The sequence below is a fragment of the Neolamprologus brichardi genome, chromosome 20 (assembly GCF_056152115.1).
Source record: "Neolamprologus brichardi isolate AB-2024 chromosome 20, ASM5615211v1, whole genome shotgun sequence".
Lineage (NCBI taxonomy): Eukaryota > Metazoa > Chordata > Actinopteri > Cichliformes > Cichlidae > Neolamprologus > Neolamprologus brichardi.
The window spans coordinates 649,581-669,228 of record NC_142123.1 but is presented as its reverse complement, the minus strand read 5'-3'; the positions used below and the strand labels follow the sequence as shown (position 1 = coordinate 669,228).

Here is a 19,648-nt window from a genome sequence, read left to right as displayed (position 1 = left end):
GATATACTGCACTGATTGAAACGACCTGGGTTTGGATAAATCTCTTTCATTTATCCCGTTCTGTAGCAGCACGGCTGCCACGTGTTGCAGCTGCAGTATCGAGGCATGCTTCGTTCTCCCGTCTATGTCCAATATTGGACTCCAAATTACATTTAGCAGCTGTCCAAACTCGTGCCACTAATTCCTCTTTCCTTAGCGTCTGAGGGATGTTGACAGATTTCCTTGTCATTACCTGTTATCTCTCATGGTAAAAAAGAAAGAAAAGTCTTGGGGTGGAGAAAGCACTTTTACAATGTGGGTGTAAAAGATGCGTGCTGATATTTAGTCAGTCCAACAAATTTAAAAGATGATATTTCTTTGATTAGTGCCGCGTAAGTAGAACATGCTTCATGCTTTTTCCGCTCCGTGTTCCCAGAACTATTGTAGATTTTCATCTTGGATTTATTCTTTGCTTAATGATCCAATTACTGATGCTGAATGGAAGAAGTCACTGACATTTACACAGATTCAACATTTCTGGGTAGGCAAGGTTGGATCATATTTTTCAAGCCTTCCTCCAGTCTCCTAAGAAAACAGTGTCAAGCTTTCATCTGTAATGGATATCATCGTCAGATACAGACATCCGGTAGAAAGATAAATATCATAATTATCCCAGCAGTCTTTAGAGGGGGGAGATACCCAGATCCAGACTAGAAGCGCTGCCTTTGGATGAGCTTATTCTGCAAGAGATCAAAGGCAGACTCTGATTGAACATATTTTAGGGAAAATAATAAACATGAATAAAACATGTCGTGGACGTTTAGTTGGTCTCTGAAGAAGATGATCAGGTCCTCGGCTAAATTCCCATCAAACTCTATGTTCCACACGGATGTTTTGCAGCTTGAAAACACTGCTCAGTGTGACTAGGCAAGATGTTTCATATAAGATGCATGAAATGTGCTCTGTGGTTACATAAAATTTGTAACAAAAACAGTGAAGTTTCATCATTACCTTCCCTCTCTTCCCTCCCTTTGGCTCTTTCTGTTTCTCTGTTTCTGCCTCACAAATCAGTTGGAGGACGGTCAAGGTCCAGTTCTGATGACGACGGTGGCAATGCCAGTGTTCAGCACCAAGAACGAGACTGTAAGCTCACATACAGTGATACATGACTCATTCACCGTCACTGCCTCGTGATTCCAAAGCTCGATGTCGCAAATGAAATTACAGCTTAACTGAGAAACTGAATTTTCCTCATGAGTTCTTCCATCATGGGGATTAATCTTTGAGAGAATTGACACAAATGGTAAAATCATTGATCATTTTTTTGTGTATTTGATGGATGCTAATATCACTTTGATTGCAGTTTGAAAATTGGGACAAAGCAGCGCATTGCACGTTGAATATCTTTATAAAAACATAAACGGAGGCACTGATGCGGCTGTAGAAGTTTGTTATGTAAGTAACCTTTTAAACTGAGCTAACCAATTTTCGTATATTTGCTTGCAGAGAAACCGGGGAATCCTTCTGGGGGTGGTTGGGACAGATGTGCCAGTCTCTGAGCTGCTCAAGACTATCCCCAAATATAAGGTACCACATCCTGCATGTGATTAGGGATCTCAACAGCCATTATTTACTGTTTTACACTATCACACTGACTGTTCCCAATGCTTACACAAGCAGTTTTACACACTTGTGCACATTGGCACAGTCCTGAATACCCATGCACACAGCTTTAGCTCACGAAGATGTTTTACTGTATGGCTACAACAGCCACTGTCTGTTTCCACCACATCCTGATGACTGATTACACGATGTGCAACTCCTGTGCCAGTCACCCTCTCCTCTACACTGAACTCCACCTCTCCAGTCCCACCAGCGGTCCAAAACCCCACCTTATAATACATCAAATACTCCGTCAGTCAGTCCAGAGTACAGTAACTGAATGCAAAGCCAAGTCGCAGATAAATTAGAGATGAACTGAGTCACAGCTGCTGGTTTGACTCGGTTCATTAATGCATTCTGGTCGTGTCCCCCCACCCACATCCCTGCACTGATTTCTTTTGTAGATCTGAATCTTGGATGTGTGTAAGGTGTTGACATTTGAAAGCGTGTTATTTGCTCAGACATGACATGATGAACGATGCCGTCCTTTCCCGTTGTGCGGTTCTCGCTTTTACCACAAAAACAAAGACTGTGAAAGGCGCCTGATTAACCAGATTTACAATTAGCTTCTGATTTGTTATGCATCATTTTGGTGTGTTTTGTGTGTGCTTTTGCATATTCTACTAGCTGGGCATTCATGGCTACGCCTTTGCAATCACCAACAACGGTTACATCCTCACCCACCCGGATTTACGGCCACTCGTGAGTATTACCTGCAGGTTTCCTGAGTGTGACCCTTGTTACCATAACAATGCCTTTTAGGATGCACAGGTTGAAGTTGAAACTGTACTGATAGATGAATACACCCTCTCCAGTTCACATCAAGTCACTTACCAATTTTCTTTTTTTTGTTGTCACACTGAGATTGTGATTGACTTTAACAAAACGGCGTGTAATTGTGTGGCGCTCTGTGTGGTGTGAGTATGCTGGCTGCGTGGTGGTATGTAGATGAGGAGAGCATGTTCCAGGCCTCTGCTGTTCTGTGAATAGACAGAGATACAGCTTCTGAATGGCTGTGATTAACTCTATTGTACTCACCCACTCCTCTCACAAGAGCTGGACAGAGCGAGTGTAGAAAGAGAGGGAGGCTGCAGGAAGCAAGGGACCTGCTGAGTGTGAGGAAAGGTGCAGGTAGGCTGGTGCAACACTGGGCGAGAAGAGATGCTCATATGGATGCGAGGGGAACAGATGAGATGAGTGAGGCAGACAGACAGATGGTTTAATAGAGGTCTAATTAAAGACGTTAATGACCAGTGTTTAACAGCTAATGAGGGCTGGGAGACTGTCCTCACTGACAGGTTCAAAAGCAGACACACGTACAGTAGTAACACAGACGTACGCATAAACACACATCAAATGCAATTAAAAGGTTCAGTACTTTGATCTGTTTCACCTTCATTTAATGTTCACTTTAAAAAGGGTCAGTGGTCAAGCCAGTGGGCTACCCAGCAGGGTGTATTCCTGGAGCGTTGCATCCTGACGCTTAATAAAAGTCACATATACATAAACTGTTGTTCCACGGTTTCATTCTTAAGAAGTTATCGGTGCTTTATTAGGCTGAAGCACCTGATTAAATAAAGGAATAGTGAAATTAAGACTCAATTATGCAGCTATTGGCCCGAGTGCCAGCAGGTGTGATGACACCACCTTTTTATAGGTGTACGTAAAATGAAGATTATTCTTAAATCAAAGTAGTTTCAAATCCAGCTTGTTGGACAAAATACAGATTTTATGGTTTTGCCTCTGTGTGTCACCACAGTGACAAATCAGACAATCAACACATGATTGAAATGAAACTTTCAGCTTTAACAAAAAAATGCTTGAGTGTTTAAACATTATGGGAATTTAAACACAGACCTGCATTTTCAGAGGTAATCGGAGAACTGACTGACAGGCAGTCATGGCCATGTGAAGCCTGTTCCCTGTTTATTTCATAGCAAAGGAAACAGACATGACATCTGAAGCTGATTCAAAGTGTTTGTATTTTATAGCTTTTTGCTGTAATTTTCACAAAGATGTGTCAATTCAAGAGAGGGAGGCTGAAGAAACCAAATCAACCTGTCAGAGAGACAGAACAGAGCAAAAGGCCTGAAAGACCACAGGAAGTGAATGATGACAGAATTATTTCCATGGTTTAGAAAGACAGCTTCACAACATCAAAAAATGACAGCAACAAGCAAGAGAAGTCTTCATGGATGGAAATATGGAGGATTTAAGAAAGATCCAAACACTGAGCCGGTGAAAATGTATAAAAACAGCTGTAATGCCTAAACAGTTAATGCATTTTTTTAAATTCCTTGAATTAAAATCTGCACATCAGCCAAGTGTTGATTGTGGTTGTGTACAGAGACAACAACTACCAACACTGTCTTTGTCCAGCAAGTTGTGGAGCTTTGATTGTTACCCTGAAATATGAAGTTATTAATCATGAAGTTCATCACGAGAAATAAAGCAAAACTCTACTAATAAAGTTAAAGTCGTATTAACGTATCACGGGGCGATCGTGGCTCAAGAGTTGGGAGTTTGTCTTGTAATCAGAAGGTTGCTGTTTCGAGCCCCGGCTTGGACAGTCTCGGTCGTTGTGTCCTTGGGCAAGACACTTCACCCGTTGCCTACTGGAGGTGGTCAGAGGGCCCGGTGGCGCCAGTGTCCGGCAGCCTCGCCTCTGTCAGTGCGCCCCAGGGCAGCTGTGGCTACAATGTAGCACCAGTGTGTGAATGGGTGGATGACTGGATGTGTAAAGTGCTTTGGGGTCCTTAGGGACTAGAAAAGCGCTATATAAATACAGGCCGTTTGGTTTGGATGGTCAAGAACAAACAGAAAACATATTCACTGTTTCAATAAATAACCCTTTACTTATTGAAAAAGATCCTCTTCTTTTTCATGCATGTAGTTGGTGAGACAAGCTGTTAGAAACTGTTACAGCTGCATCATATTCTGCACAATTGAAGCCGCCGCCCACTCCCGTCGTCTCTTTGTTGTATGTTAACCAGTGAAAACTATCTGGCCACTTACATCAAAGGACATTTACATTTTTGAAGCTTTGCTTTCTGTTTCTCTTGTGTCACTCCTGCTTTTTTTCATTACAGTAGCTTTGAAAAACGAGCTTCTGCTATTATTGCACAGGTGCAAACATGATTATGTGGAGATAGTTTGTCAGCAGTTGCTTGTCTTTCTGTGGCTACTTCTCCTTACATTACAGCACAGTCCTAATTTTCAAAGCCAGAGACAAAAGGTCATTTGTCAGCACGACTGAGTAACCACAAGCAAGAAACAGCAGCAGTAACCATGTAAAACTGTGATTTTTACTTTTGCTTCTGTATCAGTTAAACACAGATTGGCTGATGGCTTCTGGGGTTTACTTTCATACTTAACTGTAAATTATGATAACAATATCAACAGTCATTTCTGTTGGGGTTACAAAAGATTTATTCTTTGGTTCAGTAATAATTTATCATGTATCAGTTTCTTCTTTTGCTATTATTCATCTCAGTCTTTTCCCTCTTTCCCTTCTTAAGGAAAGAAAAGAGGTAAACTGGCTCCATGATTGCCTCCATCCCACTGAAACTATTTCTGATGATTCTTTATCTTCAGGTCCCGTGTTTGGTGTCCACTGGACTGTTTTTTAAGGACATGACTTTTAGATACTGTTCATCTGATGTAGATGTTTGCTTTGGCCTGTCACCTGCACAGTTTTGTCTAGAACCACCAGGCAACAGTTTTTGGCTAGTGGTGCTTTCAGAATCACCTTGTTGGTGCAAACATAGTATTTTATACCTGTCAGACTCAAAGATTCAATTTAAAATAGATTCTTTGCCAAGTTATATGTACACACAACACTGGTCCATCCCTTGAGTTTAGTCCCTTTTTTGCTTGACTCGATCACAGTGCAGTTGCTACGTGGCTTAACAAACATGCAACATTGGACAACTATTGTTCAAGACTATTTAAAACCAAATACAAACATTTCTTGGAGGTTGTGATGACAGTTTCATTATGTGGCTTGTTTTGATAACTGATAACAACAAAAGAATTGGCGTAGTTTGGCATACTCTTTCTGTGATGTCATTTCCAGTATTTCTGATTGTGCGTGCATGTGTGTGTTGGGCTGTTTGTCCAGTATGGAGACGGCAAGAAGAGGAGAAAACCGAACTATAGCAGCGTGGATCTGTCTGAGGTGGAATGGGAGGATAAGGAAGACACGGTGAGACACGAGTAAATCTGCATCATGACAGCAGTGCTCTGAAAATCAGTGTCATCAACCACAACTGTGTGTGTGTGTGTGTGTGTGTGTGTGTGTGTGTGCGCGCTTTGTCTTTCTAGCTAAGAAACGCAATGGTCAACAGGAAGACGGGGACCTTCTCAATGGAGGTGAAGAAGAGTGTAGACAAAGGGGTGAGAAATGCAAAGTTCAGAAATGAAACACAAAAACGCACAAACAACGCACTTGTCAGATAGTCTGAGCTGAGCGAGAGAGAATACTTCCCAGCAAGCATTGACTCTGCTGAGGGGTTGTTACAGCTGGCTCAGTGATGTACAGGACGGACTTAGGGATTTTGTCTCTGATTTGGTTTGCTGTGCATGCACTGGTGTGTGTCTCTGCGTGTGAGCCCCTTATCTCCACAAAGCACATGTTGCTGAATACGGGGAAACAGCAGCCCGTTGATTCTGCTTTACTTCCTGCCTGTCAGAGAGCGAGAGATGTGTGTGGATGTGTGACTGTGTTAAATGTGTGTTCGCACACGGGATATTAAAGAGAGATTTGCATTAGGCTGATTATTAAGCATTTGGTATGTAAATACAGACACACACACACATACACACACACACACATACACACACACACACACACACACACACACACACACACACACACACACGTCTCTCTATAATTATATTTATATAGAGAGACAGAGACGCTCACCAGAGACTCTAAGAATGGACTGATGTCCATCTGCAGCTAAGGACTGCCCAACAGAAGCTTTTACTACTTCCACCACTAGATGGCGCTAGACTGCAAGAAATGATATGAGACAGCACCGCCTGGTGTTTAACGCACGACTGTATTCACCTCTTTCAGAAACGTGTGCTGATTTTGCACAATGATTACTACTACACCGACATCACAGGGACTCCTTTCAGGTAAGAAGTCTGAAGACTTCCTTAAGCTACCGACTGAAGCTTCCTGTGGTTGATCTGTAAACAACAACAGATTTTTAGGAAATATGTTTGTTTGTTTTGTTTTAGGGGTTTTTGTTTATTTTTGTTTGTTTGTTTGTTTGTTTTAGTCTAGGGGTTGCTCTTTCCAGAGGCCATGGGAAGTTTTTCTTCAGGGGGAACGTGACAGTAGAGGAAGGTAGGAAATCAGCCTTTTGGCTTTCTGACTCATTCCTGTGTTGTTGTTGTTTTTGTTACTTTTATTTTTGTTGTCCTACTTTTCTCTCCCTCGCACTCTCTCGATCCCTCTTCTTCATCCTCCTTTATTTTTCCGTTTCTCATTAAACAAGCACTCAGCAGGTAGTTTAGTTTTTAAATGCTTCTCTGAGGAACTACAGGAAATGCAGCATCACAGAGAGTTTTATAATAATACTATTTTATTATTTTGTTGTATAAAAACACATAAGAACAATCAAAAAATGCACTTTCTAAAGTTATTTTAAGACAAAAATGTTTAATAAAAATATATTTGGATTAAATTTTCTAGGAATGGTCTAAAAGTCTCTTTGCAGAGTGATTAGTCAGAACCAATAAAACGGCCTTTTTTAAAAACAATAACAAGAAGAAAAACTTTTCCGTCCTCGGTGATATCTGTGCAGACAAAGCTGGATTCTGACATTAACTATGCCCGTTCAAATCTCATGATTATTGTATTAAGGGATTAATATTACATGAAGGTTAAAATAACATTTATGACTGCATGAAGTTTACATTAGATAATCTGATTAAATCCGTAAACATTCATCATGTTTTATAAGCTGGTTATGTGTTGGGTATGTAAAGTCTTTAACTTCTCTTTGGCCCAACTTAACCAGCTCCTCTTCACACCTGTAGACAACTTTTGTCTAGTCTTTCTCTTCATGCAGTGATTTGTGTATTTAAAAAGCCACAACTTCACAGGAAGTTAAATATTCCCCTTTGCGGCTCCTTCGGTGTGTTGTGCGTCCTTCTCCTGACAGTGTTGTGTGTCTGCTCCCGCTTGTGTGTCTGTTTTCATGTCAGACCCCATGCATGTTAATATTCATGCGGTGGTGTGTGTGTCTGTCTGTGTGTTTCTCTAAACATGTCCATCACGCAGAGCGCTCGGAGCATGACTTGGCTCTTCCTGATCTAATCAGAGCTGTCACATCCATTCAAAAAACACATTTTTCATCCCGTGTGTGTTTAAGTGTGCGCAGTGGAGATGCCTAGCTCTATTATTATGACTTCATATTGAGTGTTTTTGCGTTTTTGTTTTGAACCAAATAGTTTTCAGGTTTTCTTTTTTGCAGGACTTCATGACTTGGAGCATCCTGATGTAGCCCTGGCAGACGAATGGTGAGAGCATTCCCGCCGCTGTTTTATCCCCGTCCCTTACTCAAAGGACATCTTTACTGGACTAAATCCTAAAACACTGCCAAATCATAAAAATAAATCAGAGTTCGGTTTGATGTCGACTGAAGTACAACAGCTCTACAACAGTTTCTGCAGAACTTTGACTTGATTGTTTGTGTCACTTGATGACTTGTGGTCTGCAGGCTTGGGAACCAACATCTAAACACATTACAATAAATGCTTTTCAAACTAATGCTTGTAAATGAAAAGAAGTGTCTTCTTTCTACCTCCGGTTTTATTCATTGGAGATGCTTTGCCATCCAAAAGCAACTGAAAGCAACTGGATCATGTGACCAGAACTGAAGCGATCACAGTTTGAAGAAAGGAACTGATCTGCAGCTGGTTGTGACTCTAACGCATATTTTTCTCTCTGGTCATGTTACAGGACATACTGCAACACAGACGAGCACCCGGAGCACCGCTACCTGAGCCAGATAGAGGCAATTAAACTGTACCTCAGTGGGCACGAACCCCACTTATACTGTTAGTTATGCTCATTTACAGCCGCCATATTTTATATGTTATTAGCAAGTTAATGAACAAGATTCATGTGTGGACATGTGCCTTTGTGCTGTCAGGTGACAAGGAGCTGATTCAGGAAGTTCTCTTTGATGCAGTGGTGACGGCTCCACTGGAAGCCTACTGGACCAGCCTCGTGCTTAATAAGTCAGAGTATGTCCCCTTATTTAAAATAAAAGGAAACCGAAATTGTTATTTATATTGGATTTTAAAATGCCATAATATGGAGCACATATTTAGCACAGTTACTGGTGATTTCTTTGGCTTAAGATGAATTCACATCAGCCGGATGTTCGTTTGTCACATCAGGAATTCTGATAAAGGAGTGGAGATCGCTTACCTGGGCACGAGGACGGGCCTGTCCAGGATCAACCTGTTTGTGGTGCCAGATGAACTTACAAGCAAGTACGTTTTCTGACTGCACGCATGTGTGTGTGCGTGACCTGATGTTTGTGTTGAATTTAGTGTTGTTTACGATTCCAGTTTGTATATTTGGTGCGTTGTGTGCGTCATTCATATCCTCTGTTTCTCGTCTGCTTTAAGAGACTTTCTGACAGCTGAAGACCGAGAGGGGGTGTTCAACGCCGACCACTTCCCCCTGTGGTACAAGCGAGCGGCAGAACAAGTTCCTGGTACCTTTGTTTACTCTCTGCCTTTTAACACAGGTTAGTCGTGACGTTCACTTGGATGCTGATGATGTTGTCTCTGTGTTTAAGGAAACATCGGTACTGTTAAATCCGCTTTAGTGAGCTGACGACACTGGAACCCACCAGTTATTATATTTTGTAAACTAATTTAATAGACTAATGTGTTTTTAAAAGGACCCTTTGAAATGTTCTCTGTCCCTCTTTCACCCATTTCTGGCTGTTTTCTCTGGCCGTGCGTCTCCCCTTCCTCTCTTATTAATTCTGGGCTGTGTTCTTGTGGACACGACTGATTGCTGTGGCTTGAAATAAGATACATTAGGAAGTTCAGCCCTTTCCATAGTGACTTGCCCAGAACACAAATACAGACGCACACAGAGTCACAGAAAGAGCCACATACACACAAGCCGCTCACGCATATTCAGTGTTTCTCTAAGAAAAGGCTTTCTCCTCCAGAGGCAGAAGCTCTCATCTGCGCTCAGCCTCAGGGTTTCCATTAGTGCCAGCTAATACAAGTGATCTGAAAGCCTCTTATTTACTGGCCGGACTTGCCTTGGATGCACTCTTCCTCTCAGGACTGTGGTGGTTAGCTGCAGCCATAAATAGGGCTCTGTGGTATTTATGATCAGCGTTCCTCTCTCCCTGTGGTCAGATCAGAATAATATAAGGAATTATGATATGACTGATATGTGAACTCTGCTTTGTTATTTGTATTTGTGTGTGCTTTTGTGCGCGTTTCAGGGTCAGAGAACAAGAGTGTTGTGTTGGCCAGCACTGCTATTCAGCTTTTGGATGAGAGGAAATCACCAATAGCTGCAGGTAAGAACTCGAGTGTCTCCCTGTATTGTTGTTTTACACCCACTCACCTGTACGCACATCCACGTCATCACAACCTTACACGGCTTCATTTCCCCAGTTTACACTTGTCTCCCCACATCGCTCGTCCACTTTGAGGTGAAACACTCCCTGTCAGTGTGTTTACTCCTGCATTTTACAGTAGATTGTTACATCCTTTAGTCATTATGCTTAATTACTGCATATCACTGGAGCACTGCTTTAAATTAAAGCTGAAAGTCTGCATTTAAGTGCCTTTCGTGCATTTTTTTCTTACGCCTCTGTGTCTGGTTAAAGCATATTGCAGCCTAGATGATTTCTTTGTGGCCTGCCTCATCTCACATCCTGGTGACTCAGAAGCCCCACAATGTAACGCCCATACAGTGCAACTCGGTGCAGTCAGAAAGTTCATGGTATGAAGCGTGGCTCTTGTTGAGTTACTGTTATCTCAGTTACAGAGGAAAAGAATAAATGGAAGCATACATATGGTTTCTCTGTCACTATGTTGTATTTTAGGACATTTGTTTATGATCTAACTCTCCCCAAAGCCACAGGAAGAGTCAGTGTTACAGTGATCCTGCATGGGTCAGTTGAGTTATGAAAGTTTTGTGATGTTTATTCGTAGTAATTGGAATAATTTCTGTATCTTTGATGTTTTAAATCAATGAATTGTTCTAGTCACATATAGTGAGGCACACTTGTGAAGTATAGCCATCCTTTCCACTGGCGAAAATGTACACAAAGGACCAAAGACAAAGAATCTGTGTCCACGCTCTCGTCAACACACGACGACCAGCTTCATGCCAGTGGAGAGAAAACGGTTTGATGTGGAGAGAAACACGAGGGAAATCTTTTGGGCTGGCAGTGATAAAATAAGAGACCAAATAAAAGGGCAGTGAGAGAGGAAATTATTTCACGGTGCCTGGATGCGCTGACATGAAAGCAGTGCATTGTGGGTATTCTTGGCCAGGGGGAAACCAGTGGAGCAGAAGGACAGAGATGGGAGAGTCTGTGCGCTGCCACGCGCACGCAGACAAACAAGCATGCACACATGCATACACACAAGCATGCACACATGCATACACACATGCATACACACATGCATGCACACACGCAGACACGCATGCATGCATGCAGCGTATGCATGCAGCGTATGCTTCAGGTTTCCAGCAGAGCGCTACACGAGCAGCCCACAGTTTACACCAGCCCACAGTGTTATTTGACCCTGATGACTTGATCACTGTAGTTTTAAGATAACAACCTTCTCTCAAATCCTACTCAGCAGCATGCAAATGACTAGTCAGCATCAAGACTTTGTGAAGACCTTATTGTTGGAGTGGGTGCTGATGACCACGTTTGTCAGAGCAGCAGGGGGTGTCTGTACGGAGGATTTTATATAAGAGAGTCAGATGGGAGGAGAGATGTAGGCTAGAATGCAAATTTAGCGTGGGGCGGTTAGGGCCAGTTTCCACTGCACTGCGCTCCACTGAGCTGTGGACTTGTGAATACGCGAACACGCTAACTTAACAGGACAGGCTGATGACATCACATACCACTGGCCCCGCAGACATCACTGAGTCACAATTTTAATATGTGCATACAGAGGCACGCATTTGTATTCCAGTGCGCTTGTGTGTGGATCAGAGTTTGTGGTCACATCCCAACACACGTGCAGCGAGTCTCCAATCCTGATATACACAAAACCATAAAAGTCACGGCATTTCAACCAAAAGCATTTCTGCACGTTCATCTGTCGCTGCGCTAAGTAATCGAATCTTTCCAAAAATCGATAATAACAGTAGACACAAGAAAAATATATGTTCAGTGTGATCTAAAATAATTCTGTTTCTTCTCGAGACATTTTGCTTGTAATAAAATAAAAGATGCAAAAAATATAATGTCAAATCTCCCGATGTTTCCCTCAGAAGTCACAAATTGTTATAGATGTGCCATCGTTTCAGCGGATCATTGAGCTGACGGGCACAAACATCCACACAGATAACCCTCGTTTCACTGTAACTGTAACTACTGACTGTGGCCTGAGGGGCTTACTCTGTGTGTTACAGAACAGTGCATTGAGTTGTGTTAGTTTTCTTCTAATTTAGACATTAAAATAATGTTTTTATATGTACAAGTAATATTTCATGAGTTGATTTGTCTCCAGCAAATTTCCCCAAATTTCCCCAAATTTCCCCTCCTTAAACAATATTTAAGGACAGGATACCTTATCAAATTAACTGCAGTATACTGATCAGGTGAAACGCTTCCCTTTATTATATATAATACATATTGTAGGACATGACTACCATTATGAAATCAGCATAAAATCACAAACACGACTGTTCTCAAAACCTGTAGTTCTAAAACTTGTGTGTGTCTGTGTGTGTGATTGTGTGATTGTGTGCAGCGTGACGATAACTCAGACTCATAAAGTGAAGAGAAAAACAACAAGGCTGAATCCGAGTTGTTGTTTTCGTTTGTTTCATTATTGCTTCAGCGAATTTCTCATTTTTAACAAACGGAAAAATAAATTAAGAAAACAGCTTCCTCCTCAAATGTCACATTATTAGGCACAGACGCATCTGTAATATGTGCGTACAGTGGAGCACGCATTCACACGCTCAGATAGAAACACATACACTCACATACACTCACATCAATGATGCGACTGACAGCAGCTGCCTACTATGAGTTATCAAAATTACGAATAACAACCAAACGACAACCAAACTCTAAAGTCCATTTTAAATACAAGAGCTTCACTATGATACCTACAAGTACACAGTTATAAATATATCTGTACTATCAGTGATATGCTTTTCTTAGACAAACGAATGTTGGATTCTTTGGCCTGTCCTTCAAACCCGCATACAGTAGAAACTGCTCAGTGCATAGATACCTGTGGAGTTTAGCTACCCGAGTCTCAGAGAGGAGGTCAACATACTCGCAAATAAATAATCTCGCGCTCTTCTTCTGTTGTTTTTGCTCAGACACACATGCACAAGCACACGCGTGGCACATCCGCAGACAATTAGGTTAAAGGGTCGAGGCCCAGGTTTTAAGTCTCGGGGTAGTTGTCGTCTCCTAGGCGATGGCGTTCTCCAGTGGTTCCTTCTCATCTGCCGTGGCGTGATCTGCACCCTGCGCTGCCGCGAGTTCCTCATTCTTCTTTAACTCCCGCTGATATTTGGCCATGATAGCGGCGTAGGCGCATCCGTACACCGCGGCGGCCAGCATCATCAGACACACGATCCCACACACTACCCCGGTGATGATCACCGTGGCGATAGCGTGCCGCAGGTTGACGGGCCGTGGCTTCTGCTTGGTTTCGCACTCTGCCATGCCACCTCCGCCTCCGCCACCAAATCCCTCCCCCATCGCCATGGGGACGTGGAGAGCGTGGCTGGAGGGATGAGCGTGGTTGCCATGGGTGTGGCTTTGTAGTAGTCTCTCAGACTCAAGGTGGTGTATGTTGGCAAATAGGTAATGGTAGCTTGTAGTCATGCAGACGTGGAAGAGCTGGTAAGGGATCTTCTGCAGGTCTCTGTCCTTCATTTCTTCTGGTTGGGAGCAAAGCACTTCATCCACCGCTCCACCTGGGGTCAGAGTTCAATAGTTAGACATGACCAACACGGAGTAGGTTGTGTCAGTTGTTCATAACATAACCAAGTATCTTTGCAGCAGCTTACAGAGAAAACCTGAATCATCAGCTACGCTTACACGAGCTCATTTATATTTGTATTAGGACATATTACTGTAAACGGCCACATTAGCAAGTGTTATGTGATTAAAAGAAGTTGGATCACTAGAGCTGAGTAACATGAGTCAACCGCCTTCTGTATGTACCATAAGTCACTTTAGGACCTGCGTCCACATATGTGGACGTCACATTTTGGGTTATTTAGACCAAAATACTCAATTTTGCTCTACATGGGCCTGATATCCTCTTACGAGGACGTTATGCTGCTACTGTTCTATCAAAATTAAACGAATATCCTCATATGTGGCTCTCATTTTTCTTAAAAACTAAAATAAGGTAAAAAAAATCTGGTAATTCTTTGTTTTTACGTTCATCAGGCCCCAATCAGCCCAAATATCAAAGAGAAATTAAAAATGCTGTCGTGGAAGAGTTCAGGTCTGAGGAGGTTAATATTCATCGCTCTGTAAAGCATGCTCTGTCACACACTGAGACTCTGCTTGCGTGATTAACCACTGGTTTTCTGTTAGCATGCATTATTGTTGTTCTGTTTTGTAGTAATTAGAATTTTCAGCCTTTAAGATGAGAGCTGTGTCAGGGTGACTCGGGCATGTAGGCGTGCCAGCCAGCTCCATGCACGCCCGGCTCTCATCATAGTGGTAATTTTGTTATCTAATGCGTGCTGGATTTAGTTTTGCGTGGAAAATAATGTGTTTCACAGTAACAAAGAACTCTTAATCTTCACTGTATGAAGAGCACAGTTATAAGAGCTGCAGCACACCGTGTTCAGTGGATTCTCAACTGGACTGATTTAATGTTTTAAAAACTAAAAACAACAATTAACTATCATTAACTCGTTCCCCATACAGATGACATTTGATGAGCTCCCCGGTAATCATGAGTACCCCGAGTATATATTAATAACAACCAGGTTTGACGAGTATTAGAAGAGTTTCCAGGTTGTTCAAAGGGTAACTGCATTGGCTGAGGTGCAAAATCAGTCATTTTCCTCTTTAATTAGTCTGAGATATGATACAAACTGCTCAAAGATCAGAGTACAACTTTAACTTTTAATACATACAAAGCAAAGCTCAGCTTGTCTGCAAGCTTCTTTGCAACCTCCTTTCATGCTTCGTCTGTTCTGTGCAGGCGTCTTGCTGCTAAGCTGTGCTGATATACATTATTGCAGCTGGAAATGACCGTCTCTGTATTAACAGTTAACGCTGATAGTCTCTTCAATGAAAAATGATCAGCAGGATATTCATTTGGAGACATTTTTATGCTGAAATCCCACATTTTCAGTTCTTCTTTTTAAGAATATTCACTTGTCGTATCCTGACCTCTGGCTTGCTGTAGATTTATTCCCATGCTTTCCCCACATTTTCTTGTACTGCTGTGATTAAATATTACAATCAGCTCTTTGCCCAGCAGGAAAGGCATTGTTATGGATGAACCTTGGAAATGTTCTAGAAGTTTCCCAGTCGCTGCCTGGAGCTGATAGTGGTCTGACCTTTAAAGAGGTAGGTCTCCAGCCAGAGTTTGAGGCCTATAAGTTGGCAGTCACACCTCCAGGGGTTGCTGCGTAGTGCAAGGCTGTCCAGGTGTGTCAGGGCCTCCAACAGGGAACGATCTAATCGTGTCAGCCTGTTGTGTGCTAGCCCCAGGTGGCTGAGGTTCCTCAAACTGTCCCCCATGGCTCCAGGCAAACCCCACAGGCTGGTGAAAGGGAAACGAAACAAAATAAAATAAGAGTCATGCCAAATCAAATCAGGGAATGTGACTTTTTTCTAGCATCAAGGTCTAACCTGTTGTGTGAGAGGTCAAGGTGTGAAAGTGAGCGGATAGGTCCGAGCAACCGCTTGTCGAGCTCCCTCAGGTTGTTGTGAGCCAGGCTGAGTCGCTGCAGCATCCTCAGCCCAAGCAGAGCAGTTGGCGAAATCGTTGTTATAGAGTTATTAGATATATCGAGAATGCGAACGAGGGGTATTTCCCTGAAAGCCATTGATCCAAGCCCCCTGATGCGATTATCTTGAAGGTATAATTCCTGGGTGTCTGGATGCAGCCGTCGCGGGATGTCGTACAGTCCTCGACCCCGGCAGTCTACTGCTTTGGTGTTGCTGTTGCAGCTACACTCCTTCGGACAGGCGTGTGACAGAGACAGGAGTGAGAGGACAGCACACACCAGTATCGCTGTGGGAACAAAGGCACACATTAGTGGGATATTTGCAGCTGCGCGTCAGAGATGAAGGTGCTCTGTAACCCTTCATTCTACAGCTTTCAAAAGTGTTCAATACTATCCTGCAGTACTGTTACATAATTGCAATTGATTCACACCACACTGTTACAGTCTAGTCTCCATGTAAACAAAACAGCGTTCGATGATTTGCAGTTTATTTTGTCACTATATTATCTGTAGTGTATAATAACAGAAATAACATATTTTAATCTGGGAAAAACAAAATACAGGATTGTGTCATTTTTGACTTGAATATGTAACTTTTTCTTTGTTTTTTTGTATAATAAACAAGAAAGTAAACTTCTGCTAATATGCCGACTCCCACCTCCCACCCCCTTAGACAGTGGCCTTTGGTGACTTTGCCAAAGCCTCGTAACCCCTCACCCACACACAAATCCATACGCAGCACATATTAGGTGTCTGATTCCCTTTGAGATAACTTCACGTCCATTCCTTCTGGAACATTACAGCAGTATTTATAGCTTTGGCTTGACTAGCTCGAGGCTCAATGAAATGAAGCTCTGACCCAAGCCTGTAAATGTAGCTAGCTCACAAGTCGCAAACATATCTGCTGAATAGATGGATTTGCTGCATCGCATCTGTTTTCATAGGAATAGAAGCTCCATGTTCCTCTGATCAATTCCAAATATTTTTTATTTATTTACCCTGCAGGAGCTCTTAGCCTCATAAAAACCCTATAATCATGTTAGGCAACACTCTGCAGCCAACAACACAATAAATAACCGACCACAAAGGAACGTTAGCATGAATTAAGTAGCAAAACATAATAATTTAAAACATTCTGCAGTTTATCTCACCGCTACATTCTTTAAATAAACCACATTTTAACGCCGTCTTCTATTTTCTAACATGCAGTTAAAAGCATGAAAGCATCATTTTATCTTTGTTTAGCTGGTGGACTTCTCCGATTACGTTGTACAAGTGTGGAGATATCCAGGCGCAGGTGCTGTAATGTCAGGTGTTTGTTTGGTACGACGGCTCTTGGCGGTGTTGCCTTTGCAGCTTTTATTTGACTTGCCCCAAACAAAGCGCATCATAACATGTAGCGTCAACGTAGCGTTGAGATTTAATACAGTGCAACGACCTGTGATGATTGCATCCTTGTTACTGAAATGACCGTCCATATGCAAGAATGACTTCAGTCACATGTGATCACAAACAGTCCTACTTCCAGTGAACATGCACGCACGAGCACAGCAGCGGCTCTTTGACAGCATTTGTGCAATGAGATCAAGCAAACAGAGAGGCACTTTGCTCTGATGTGTCCCTGCAGCACAAAGCACCTACAAAGAAGTTTTTCATGACAAACACAACCTACAGCATCACTTTAAGTTGTGCTGGTATAAAAGCATTTAACTGTTTTTATTCAAAAGCTTTCGTAAGCAACCCTTTTCCAATAGTCAGGGAGCAGTTTACATAATGTTCTAGTGTAACAGCCTTTCCATCTACACACACACACACACACAGACACACAAATGCTCTTTATGCTGTTTCCACCGATGGAGCACCTACCTCTCATTTCTGCCAGTCGTCTTTGGGCCACTTGCATTTACTGGTGTTTCAGCTGAAGATCCATTAGCCGTCAGTAAGGCTGAGATGAGCTCGTCCTGGTAATCATCTGTGTAGGCTGATATGGTCAGCAGGTGAGGAGAGATGTAAGATCAGCAGCAGAAACCCGTGTTGCTCTTAAACCCCAGCACTGGCAGCAGGGGCATGAAACCCCATCAGATCGGGTGAATTAGCGCACAGAGCTCAGTGGCAGCCAGTCGGGGAATCACTGGAGTTACAGCTCTGCCTCTCTCTCCCTGGTTGCGCTCTCTCTCTCTCCTCTCTAGCTCTTTATCTCTCTCTCCCTGTTGCTCTCCTATCATCTCTCAACCTCTTTTTCTGCCTCTGTCTGTAATTTTCTGCATCCTAATCTTCTACATTTCCTCTTGCTCGTTCACGTTGAGTTTCCTGTCTTCAAACCAAATCAACACTTCTGTCTCTCTCCTGTGTCTTTCTCTCTGTCGCTCCCTCGCTCTCCCTGTCCCCAGTTGCATTTGTGAGTGTGATGGTGTGTCATCTCTCAGTGGACAGCTGTGCCTCTTAAATCACAGCACAAACACATTCACTGACATTCACGTTACCTCCTATTTGCTCTGGCAAGAACCGAACTAGACAAAATTAGATCTGGATTGCAGCCTCTGCACAAATATTCAGACACTTCAGCACGCAGCGAGCGTTGTCAGAGGATGCCCATCGCTGTGGCATGGTTGGATGGTATTATGCATGAGCCGCGGGCAGAAGGGCTGGCAGAACACGCCCCCAGCACAGCAACACAGGATGCACGAATGCACCCACACGCATGTACACACACATTAGGAGATGTAGCTGTTGCAATGTATTCACATGGATTTTTTTCCTTTTTCATACGCGTGTGTATGTGCGTGTAAATGCATCGACTGTTAAGCTCGTAGGAACACATGGGTGGCTTGAAGGAGAAGCAAAAAATGAACAAAGGAAGGGATTGGAGAGATTATCATTTTTTATGATAAATATGATTAAGCTTACATGCAGCCTCAGTCCTGCAGTACCCTCTGTGGTCTTTGCTCTCCTGTCCATCCATGTTTACATCCCTTCTTCCCTCCGAAGGGCCTGACAATTATTTTAGTTCTGTCATGTTAAACCTGACGTCAGTTTGTGTCACCAGTTTATATTAAATTCATCATTATTGTTCTAAAGGTTTGCTGAGTTAACCTGGAGCGACTGCTGCAGGCAAACATAAATGCATGTACTTGCACACAAACACACACATAAAGACAAATCGACACATCGCACACTGGAGTGGTTCTGTACGCCTACACAGGCAAATACATCCTCAAATGTGTGATGACACCTTTGTATTTGCTAAGAGCCCATATGGTTGATATGCCCAGACAGTCGGCTGTGTTTGTAACGTGTAAACGTCTCCTCGAGTTACCTAAAAAACAGAGGAAAAAACATGTCCTCCTCTCACTAGGACGCCACATATTATCACCACGTGATCTCCTGTGATGCTTCAGTGCATGTGGAAATAACCTTAAGGGGAAGCTACATAGATGCTATCTGTGATGATCTCATTCACAAACTGTTTGCCTTTTTATTCTGTAGCCATTAAAGGCAGATGGCGTGGACGCCCAAGTCTGTGAATCAGATGAGTTGAGGCAACGCAGAAGCTTCAAATTGATCGATGAGGTCTAGCTACTAAAACTCTTGGATGAGTTTGAATCTCAGTGACCTTGACCTCAAGGTCAGAGGTCATGTTTTCTGAAAATCTTGCGAATGCGAGGATTTTCAAAATGCTATCATATGTGCTGATTTCAAATCTCATGAGGTCAGAGGTTCTTGTGAATGTGATAACTTGAGAATAAGGCGATGCAGGATTTTGACACCACAGAGGCGTCTGCGAGGAGGCTGAAACTAGCTGTTTCCAGTATTTCTGTA

The 19,648-nt window shown here is 42.7% G+C and overlaps 2 protein-coding genes across 3 annotated transcripts in view; one reads left to right on the top strand and one right to left on the bottom strand.

Annotated features, from left to right (window-relative positions):
* cacna2d3a (calcium voltage-gated channel auxiliary subunit alpha2delta 3a) overlaps positions 1 to 19,648 on the top strand; it is a 124,686-nt gene that overhangs the window by 87,522 nt on the left and 17,516 nt on the right. For both annotated transcript variants that reach the window (XM_087834356.1, XM_087834355.1), the window contains 13 exons: positions 1,051 to 1,122; positions 1,486 to 1,566; positions 2,269 to 2,343; positions 5,762 to 5,845; positions 5,965 to 6,036; positions 6,722 to 6,783; positions 6,930 to 6,997; positions 8,130 to 8,175; positions 8,618 to 8,715; positions 8,811 to 8,904; positions 9,061 to 9,156; positions 9,295 to 9,416; positions 10,137 to 10,214. In XM_087834356.1, coding sequence (XP_087690482.1) covers positions 1,051 to 1,122; positions 1,486 to 1,566; positions 2,269 to 2,343; positions 5,762 to 5,845; positions 5,965 to 6,036; positions 6,722 to 6,783; positions 6,930 to 6,997; positions 8,130 to 8,175; positions 8,618 to 8,715; positions 8,811 to 8,904; positions 9,061 to 9,156; positions 9,295 to 9,416; positions 10,137 to 10,214 — 1,048 coding nt within the window. The remainder of the gene's footprint in view (positions 1 to 1,050; positions 1,123 to 1,485; positions 1,567 to 2,268; positions 2,344 to 5,761; positions 5,846 to 5,964; positions 6,037 to 6,721; positions 6,784 to 6,929; positions 6,998 to 8,129; positions 8,176 to 8,617; positions 8,716 to 8,810; positions 8,905 to 9,060; positions 9,157 to 9,294; positions 9,417 to 10,136; positions 10,215 to 19,648) is intronic.
* Positions 12,481 to 18,389, bottom strand: lrtm1 (leucine rich repeat transmembrane protein 1). Its single transcript, XM_006785702.3, has 4 exons — positions 17,696 to 18,389; positions 15,732 to 16,116; positions 15,437 to 15,642; positions 12,481 to 13,825 (listed from the first exon to the last, which is right to left on the bottom strand). Exons 1-4 carry the CDS (start codon positions 17,730 to 17,732, stop codon positions 13,314 to 13,316), a joined length of 1,140 nt encoding a protein of 379 aa, XP_006785765.1. The 5' UTR covers positions 17,733 to 18,389; the 3' UTR covers positions 12,481 to 13,313.